The sequence below is a fragment of the Nestor notabilis genome, unplaced genomic scaffold (assembly GCF_000696875.1).
Source record: "Nestor notabilis isolate BGI_N333 unplaced genomic scaffold, ASM69687v1 scaffold15463, whole genome shotgun sequence".
NCBI classification, from domain to species: Eukaryota; Metazoa; Chordata; class Aves; order Psittaciformes; family Psittacidae; genus Nestor; species Nestor notabilis.
Genome location: NW_009921627.1, coordinates 87,760 through 96,701, shown reverse-complemented (window position 1 = coordinate 96,701; position 8,942 = coordinate 87,760). Strand labels below are relative to the sequence as shown.

Sequence of the window (8,942 nt, the reverse complement as noted above, 5' to 3'; positions counted from 1 at the left end):
ATCCTTGAGCATGCTCCAGTGTTTTGGGGGAACCTCCCGGAGGTGCTGAGCTCCTGGTGGCTCTGGACATGACTGGCATCTCCATCCGATCTGTGCATCCTGCAGGTGACTGGGGACCACGAGGGGCTGTGAAATGGCCCCATGAGCCCTGTGTCAGGGACAGCAGCATCGCAGGGGCTGTGTCCCTTCCTCCTCCTCCAAAAGCTCTGAGGATGATGCAGGTTCCTGCTGATAATCCTCCCAAAATCAGGGAGCTTTCCCCCGCTGCACTGTGATGTCCCTAGGCACTGCAGCACACAGCAAGGTGCAGCACGCCGCGGGCCCTGGCAGTGCTTTTGCTCTCTGGATTAGTTTGCTGATCCTCCAAACACAACCTCCCCTCGTGCTCAGAGCCTCCCTGATCCCAGCTTTGTCCAACAACAGCCCTGCTCTGCATTTGGGGCCCGGTTCGCAGCGGGCTGCACAAAGGGACCTCTGCAGCAGCAAGGAGCACAAAGCAGAGCTGCAAACCCACAACAGGAGGCATTTCACACCCCCAGGACCTTGCCAAGCCACAATCATCCCCCGACGAAGCTTCTGGCATGTCCAGCAGTCCCAGCAGTGCCCGGTGCTGCTGCAGATGTGACCAGCCCCTGTGCATTGCCCAACACAAGTTCCTCCTCGCTCAGTGTCTGCAGCCCTTGCTCAGGGTAACCTCAGCTCTGCTGCCAGCAGTTGACCTGATCCATCTGCCAGCACCTTTGGTGCTGTGCCCTGAGCACCCTGGGGCACCTCATAAGTGCATAGTCCCCATCCCAGGAGCCTACAGTGTGCCCCAAGCCAAGGGGCTCACCCTGCATGGCCATCAGGCTCCTCTTGCTCCGTGTTCACGTGATCTCAGCAGGACACATCAGCCAAGTGGAGCTTCATGTGCTCTCAGGAAGTGGAGGAAGAATGGGGCTATAACGAGAGCAGGTGGACAATGAGTGCTGGCAGTGTGCAGGGACAGCCTGGCACCCGTGGGACCGGCGCCATCACACACACACTCACTCCTGGCCACCCTACTGGAACTCACCCAATCCTTCTGCAAGCGGTGAAGGTGCTTTCACAGGTCCCAGGGGACTGCCAGCCCTTCTGCAAGCCTGGTGCCTGCCTCTGGGAGACCAACATCGCCACCTCGTGATGGATGGTGACCCTGGTGATGGCCAGCCCGGCTCTGCTTTCCACCAGGAGCCCCCCGCTGCTGGAGAAGGAGTGGGGGGACCCAGCACAGGCACTGGCACCAGTGGGGTCTGATCGGTCCAGCCCCTCGACCCAGGAGGATTCAAGTACATCTCAGCCCCGAGCACTCGGTGATGCTCTCCCACCAACTCTGGTGCCAAACTCCAGCCTAAACACATAAGGCTGTTCCAAAGCACACAAGGGATGGCCAGACTTGTTCCTTAGCACTGTCTTTATTTGTATAGGTTAACACTAGGCATAGAGGACATCCAAACACTGCGACAAAAGGCCTGTTTGCCTGAGCCCACACACCAGACCTAATTCACATGGCTACACAGACCAAAACCAAATGGGAGACAAGACGAAGAACACACAGAGCTTCAGTCTCCTGGGAGGGAGGGACAGGACTGGCTTGGCAAATGCATCTGCCACATGGGAGAATGAAGCCTTAAAGGCTTCCTGGAGCCCACAGGGATAGAGTAACCTGTAACGTGGGGCTGAGTCCCTCCAGAGGCATCTTGGAGCGAGCAGGCTGGGAAGGAGGCTATACTTTAAACCTACCTAGGTGGCAAGATTGCAGGTTGAGGGCCTAGGCATTACCATTAGGAATAGCTCACATGTTTGGGGTCCCCCTTAACCGAGGAGGAGGCCCAGGGGCCAGCTGCATGTAACCCATTAGCTGCCAAGCATCTGCACCGCGAGGAAAGCCCTATCTCTGCCACTCAGTGGGCAATGGGGTCGGGTGAGCAGCGCACACGCTGTGCTCCCACCACACAACCCCTCCTCACGCACTCCTCTTCAGCCTCAGGGCATTGTCCAGGGCAACCAGCTGGCGCAAGAAACCCCGGTTGGGGATGATACCACGGTGGTCCTTGACCGTCTTTATGGCTTCTACAAGGGGCATGTGGTGGCGGATCATGAGGTAGGCGAGGACCAAGGTGGCCGACCTGCTCACCCCGACAGCACAGTGCACAAGGATCCTTCCTGGGGGTGAAACACAGGGGCTGTGTCGCAGCAGGCCAAATATCCCAATTAAAAACTTCCTAAGGACCCAACTATTCGCTATGGTGGATCCTGGAGCTCCAGACCTTTGGATGTGCAGCCTCTGGGGCTAGATGTAGGGCTCCAGTTATAGTATAGCTGTGATGCACTGAGGTCCCCCTCTTGGCAGAGGGTATCAGTGTATCCTTATCTCCCAAAACAGACTGAGCCACAGCTCAGGACATAGGTTGGAACTGTCACCTGGGGTACCAGTACTCACATCTAGCTTGTTCCCTCCTGGAGGAGGTGATCCAGTCCAGGAGACACCATCCCAGGCTAGAAACACCATTCTTTTCTATTGCTTAGCAGTAGGATATCAGCCTAGCTTCCCACCTTCTTCCCATCCCTGCTCCCCACTTCTCTCCTAGCAATCTTTACCACCAACCTTCATTCAGCGCTTGGTGGATGAAGTCAGCTGCAGGATAAAAGTAGGGGCTCATGTCGAAGGAAGGTGAGTCGTGGGCCTCGATGCCCAGGTAGCGGATGCCCGTCCCCTCGTAGTACTCAGCACCCCCCCTCCACTTGCTGTGCGAGGCATTGAGGATGTGGGTGATGCGCAGGTGAGCCAGCTCACGCCGGTTGGCTGCTATATCTCTGCAGAGAACAAGAAACAGCGTGAAGAAGGATAGGTTTAGACCAGTTACCAGTTTCCAAGGACAATATAAGGGCTGTCCTGGACCATATTTACGTCTGAGAAAGCTGGATGCAAAGGTAAGTACGTGAGACTCTTGAATTTTAAGTCAATCTCAGTGTCTGACTCCGCAGCATTCCACCTACCCCACCACAGCAGTTCTCCAAACTCACACAGCCATGCTTATATCCTTCCTCCTCCTTTGTCCCAATGTACCACACTCTCCCTCTCATTTCCTGACCTCCCCCTCCCAGATTTCCCTATTTCACAACAATAGCCCTGAACCCCCACAGTTCTTGTCCCCCTTCCAATACATACTGATCGCCCAGGTAGAGTCCTGGCCAGACCTCATCAGCATGGTTACAGGCTGTCTTTCCCGTGTACAGCAACCTTTCCAGCTCGAAGACACTGAGGATGGGGTGGTTGTTGCGCTCTTCCCGCGAGCCCCGGCTCGGTGACCTGGTGCCATTCCTGGAGAACCTCGACAGGAAAGCCATTGGAGCTGCCGAGACCCACAAGGCATACCTGTGGGATCGTGAAGGCCGGAGAGTGGCCTGGAGGTTGCTTCTGCTGCTGCTGCCACCCACGGTCCTATCATGGAAGCAGTGGAGATGCCATTAAAACAGCTGGGGACCTCTCGCTCCATCCCTTCTGTAGAACTCCTGGCCCAGAGCAGCCAGTTCTCACCTTCCTGATGAGAGGTCTGCATCAAGTCAGCTTCCCAGTGTGAGGCAGAGCATCACGTACACTCCCTTCCAAGAAGCAATAATGCTGGGGAGAAGTGTATGATGCCAGGGCTGGTGAGAGATGCCACAGAGGCAGCCAGATTGCTGAGTCTCCACAGGCTGCAGTTTTGCTCCAGCCCCATGAATTTGGGTTGAGGCCACACTGGCAAGAGATGTTCTACACAAGACCACCTTCCTTCTGAGCTGGCTCTGGGGCTTTGCCTGCCAGCGGGACAATGCCAGCTCGAGAGCTGATGCTGCCAACCTGTGATCAGAAGCAATGAAAGGCAGCCAGGCCTGGGCAAGCCACCAGGATTAGGGAGGAAAAACCCCCAAACAGGTGGAAGATTCCATATGGCAGCACTCAGAGTCTGGCCAGGACCCAGACACCTACAGACCAGGCACAAAGCCTGTGGGGAGGGAGAGGCAGGATTAACCCCTCCAAGTACAGCAGTCCTGGAGCTGCATTTGAACATCTAGGCCTGGTTTGGGGTGGGAAGAGTTAATTCCAGGGGATAAGAAAGCTCGTTTTAGAAAGCACATCCTCCAGGATGCAGCTCTACTCTCAAACCTTTAGATCATGCCGATACTTGTCACACATCTGCAAGAAACCTCCCTGGACAGCCTCATGGAGCAGGTCACAGCCCCTGCAGCCAGATGCTCCTCAGAGCTGCCTTTTGTTGCTTGTTTGCTGCTGCCCCACTGGCAGAACCACGCACGCATGAGAATACAATTCTCTGTCCCAAAATCACTGCATCGCACTCTGGAAGGTGTCCAAAGAGCATCCCACCACAGCCCCCAGCTGCAGCTCCACACTGGCCAGTTGTCTCTAGGACTCCGGGAAGGAAACACTGTGACCTTGGGCTGGATCAGAGTGTGTCTGTCTGCTCTGACATGTTGCCTAAGGCGCCGGCCAGCAGCCAAGGGTGCAGAAGGAAGGAGCCTCCAGCCATTCCTTGGCAACGTGCAGAGGAGAGAAACATTGCAAGGGCATGGGGGACCTCAGAGGGAGTGCAGAGAGCCTCATGGATGTCTCCTTCCATACCCCCTGTTCCAGGGTGTCAGTTCAAACGCTGCCTGGCACCCTGGAATGCTGTACAGGAGAGGTCAGCCCTGCCTGCACTGCCCATCCCTGGCACTGGGCACACCACTGAGCTCCCCCAGCTCTCACCCTGACACATCTCCTCTGCCCTGATGAATTTTGGACTCCTTCATGCTGGAATTGAGACTTGGCAAACCCCACCTGGAAAAGGCATTCCAGCATGGCTGTGTGCTGAGGCCCTTAAACCTTGTGTGACCTTGGCTGCAGCACAAGCCACATGCCACCAGCCCGGGGGCAGCATTAAGAAACAAACAGCAGAAGGGTCTGAAAAAAACAACGGACTCATAAGGCTGTAACTAGCCCAAAAGCAGACCCTCTGAGTGCTACAGCTGGAAAAGCAGCAATCCACACCTATCCTGGGATGTGGCTCTAGAAACCTCAGGCCCGAAGCTGGCTTCCAGCATCCCACCCCTAACACAGCATCTTGCCAGCCCCCCCGAAGTGCTGCAGGGGAAGAGAAGCTGCCCCACATCCAAGACCTCCAAACAGACCCCAAAGCGCTCCCGGCACCCAAAACTCTCACAGGCATCGGCTGTTCCCCCCCCACCCCCTTTAGGCAGGCAAGCGCGGGGCTCACTCCCTGCTCCCCGGAGCGGCTGGCTCCGGAGCCCCTGTGCCCGTCGGGCCGTGCTGGGAAGGGGGGAGGCACGGCCAGCGCCTGCGGGGATGCTCGGAGGAGGCAGCGCTGGAGGAGGCAGCCCCGGCACGGACAGACAGACAGACACGCAGGAGGGAGGAGACGCCCACCCCGTTGCTCTACCTTGGTGAGGGCTGTGGCTTCCCGGCTCGGAGCGAGGGGCACATCCAGTCGGCCATGTCTTCCCGCTGCTGCCGCCGCCGCTGGAGAAAGGCTGATGTATGAACATCTATTTTAAGCCATGACATGTCCAGAGGCACGTTTGTTTATATCATGCTGTGCATGGATGGGTGAGGGAGGAAGGCGGGAGACGGACAAGGCGTGCAAGCACACACACAGAAGTGCCCACGACTGTGCAGACAAAACCAACAGCGACAATAACATGGCAAAATTCTCCTGCCAGCTTTTCTCTCACTCCTCCTCCAGCAAACCAGGAGCTTTCTCAGTTGCTCTGAGAGGGAGAGAAGAAAAAGCCAGGAAAGTGGTGCTGATGCCACGTTCACCCATACCTCAAACATGCAGCCATCCCCAGAGGATGCTGCTTCATACTTAGAGTTGACTTTGTCCTGTCCCCCCCTTTGCTAGGGTCTATTTGGCAGAGCCAGGACTTGGTGACAGCTTCATTTGTTAAGAGAATAAGCCTTAAAGGGAGGGGGGTGGTGAGATGACAAACTATTTACAAATCTATGTCAAATTCAGGGAATACTTACTTTTTGTTGGGAAAAAAGAGGAAACTGGAAGACTGCAGCTTTTTGTTTTGACATTTTCTAAACGACACTGTTCATTTCAGAAGTGCTGCAGTATTTTTCAGTTAAGCATTTTCCAGGCAGAATATGCTTCTTTTCCCTCTGAAGTGCTGGCTTTCAATGTAAAAGTTTGATTCAAATCAGCAAGTAGGAGTGTGGTGGGAAAAACCAGCCTGAGGAAGAATGGAAACATGTTGTTCCAGGCCAAACACATCCTAAGAAGTTTTATGGCATTCCCTCCCCTACTCGTAATGGCTTAAAAACCAGGAAGTTTTCCTGGGTTTTCAGCTGAACTTGCGTTTATCCCAGGATACAGAAGCTCCAAGGATGAACTCAGCATCACCAGATCCCCACCCTGTGCCACTTACACCGCAGTATGTACACACAACGTGGTTTAGGTGGGCTTTTCCAACATCCATCATGGACAGCACAAGTCCCATATGTGCACCCTCACCACCTTTCAGTGTATCACAGGCCTGGTTTCCCCCCCCCATCATGTATAGCTAAATGTCATGGTTGTCAGGAGCTAAGCTGGAGGTTAACAGCATATATGGCTTCAAAAAGACTTTGGACACACCTGGATTTCAGATGTCTCAGCTTTGCCCATGATGTTCTGGATTCAGCTTCAGCCTTGGAAGTAGATAATGCCCCAGAAGCTGGAGAATATGCTCAGGAAGGCATTTGCTCCTGGCTGCTTTCCCCAAGCAGTAAATGCTGGCTGGTGTAGGGGCTGGGTCCCAGGGATGATGGACTTTGCCTGCTCCAATTCCTTTTCACCTGCAGAAGTATTCACCCAGTGTTAACAAGACCCAGGAGAGACCCACAAAGCTGCAGATCCGGGGGTCCCTGCCAGATACCATCACCTGATCCTCAGGGAACAGAGGCTCCAGCTCCATCCATCCCAAATGCTCTTTAGCAAAGAGCTCTGCTGTGTGAACCGCCCCAGGGTGACTGTGCCCATCAGCCGTGCTGGGGCAGCAGATGGGACATGTCAGGTAGCTGCATTGCCACCAGCTGCAGGCACAAAAGCAGAGCTAAGAGGTACAGCCCCATGGGCTGGCCAGGAACAGCCTCCTCCTCTCCTGGTATTGCTTCCAAAAGCTCCTGCCGGCTTCCACTGCTCCCAGACAACTTCATGGACTGTAGCGATAAGACAAGAGGTGATGGGTTCAAACTAGAACAGGGGAAGTTCAGACTAGATGTAAGAAGGAAGTTCTTCCCCGGGAGGGTACTGAGGTGCTGGCACAGGGTGCCCAGAGCAGTGGTGAATGCTCCATCCCTGGCAGTGTTCAAGGCCAGGTTGGACAGAGCCTTGAGTAACATGGTCTAGTGTGAGGTGTGAGGGTTGGAACTGGATGATCTTACGGTCCTTTCCAGCCCAAACCATTGTATGAGTATAGACTGAGGAGCAGTTGCTGATCCCACCCTTTGGCTCCTGTGTACCACATGAGAAGCAGCACTCAGAAACTTGATTTATCCCCTTCCTCCATGGTTTGCTCCAGTTGCTCCATGCCCGGGCTCCCAGGATCACACAAGTGACAGAGAGGGACAAACCTTAGCAGGTCCTCGGTGAGGGCTGGCTTCACTGAGCTAACAGTGTCACTGTGTGTGATGCTGCCAGCTTGGGAAAAGCCTGTCCCTGTACCCTGAAAAGGGGTTTGATTCCACTTACCTGCAGAAAAGTTGAGTTTTTCACTTGTGCCCCCTCCAAAAACCAGGGGTTGAGTGACCGAAAGGAAATGTGCACTCTCACGCCTCTAGCGTGCACAAGCACAACCCTTTCCCTCCCCTGCACCATGGAATTACATTCCCAGTAGTCCGTAAAATGTGCTTCTAAACAGAAGTGCCTACAACCCCCATCACAAAAGGTTAGATCTGAATTTAAAACACCTACATGAAATAAAATGAGGTGGATAAATGTTTTGGCAGAGCATCGCCTGCAGGGAACTTACTGGTCATTTAAACAGAGGATTAGTAGTTGTTATGTTTTTATTCCAATATTAATGCTGGAATTGCTTTGTAAAGGAGCCAGAAGTCCCCAGCAAAGCCAATGACTGCTTCTTAGGTAATGAAATCTCAGATGCTTTGAAATGCCTGGGCAGCTGCACCAAGGAGAAGCGTCAGCAGTCTATCCTTTTGTAAGGGTTTCTTAGACACAAACGAGACCTTTTTGCTTCACCTCCTCTCCTTGTTTTCCATGAACATCAGTAGGAGAGACTGAGTTGCTCCTTGCCCCCAAGTAGGATTTATCAGCTGAGTACATTGCTTCTGAAGCGCTTGTCCTTAAAGGCAAGAGGCCACTCAGAGCACTGGAACTGGGCTGCAGTCTCGGCGGGGGCACGAACATCCTTCGGGCTTTGTAGTGACTTTCCCCACCTCCTCTCGGCCACCCCCAGGTCAGAGTCCTGTCTCTCATCTCTTTTTGCCCTGAAGGGCCTTGAGAAGCAATCAATCACCAAACCAATCACCAAAGTACAAGGAGAGAACTTAAAAGATAACCCCCAAATTCTCTCTCCTCCTGGCAGTGATTATCTCCAAGCTGTTCCCTCTGGAAGCATCCAGCTGCAGGACAGGACACAAAGGTGTTCTGCCTCCTCACTTCCCTGCAAGCTTTATCACTCCATGACGCCTGAGAAGAACCATCTGGTCCTTGGCAGATAAGAACTATGTGGGAGCAGAGCTTCAGAGACACAGAGCTTCGGAGAGGTAGGGTCTGGTTTCCCCAGTCCCAGGTACCTGCAGAGAGCACCCATAGGGCTGGATAGCTTAAGGCCAACACTGGCAGAGATTTCCTGTGTCCCTTGACCAGCAGACTTGCCTGCTTGCTGCTACACCAGGGGTAGGATGCTGGCACAGGTGG

At 54.1% G+C, this 8,942-nt stretch overlaps 1 protein-coding gene across 1 annotated transcript; it reads right to left on the bottom strand.

The window, feature by feature from the left end:
- Positions 1 to 1,417: 1,417 nt before the first annotated feature.
- DUSP26 (dual specificity phosphatase 26 (putative)) lies at positions 1,418 to 5,683 on the bottom strand. Its single transcript, XM_010011236.1, is given in 5 exon segments — positions 1,418 to 2,184; positions 2,627 to 2,835; positions 3,191 to 3,463; positions 5,460 to 5,484; positions 5,487 to 5,683. Coding segments are annotated over 5 exon segments (786 nt in total). The 5' UTR covers positions 5,566 to 5,683; the 3' UTR covers positions 1,418 to 1,984.
- Positions 5,684 to 8,942: the final 3,259 nt, after the last annotated feature.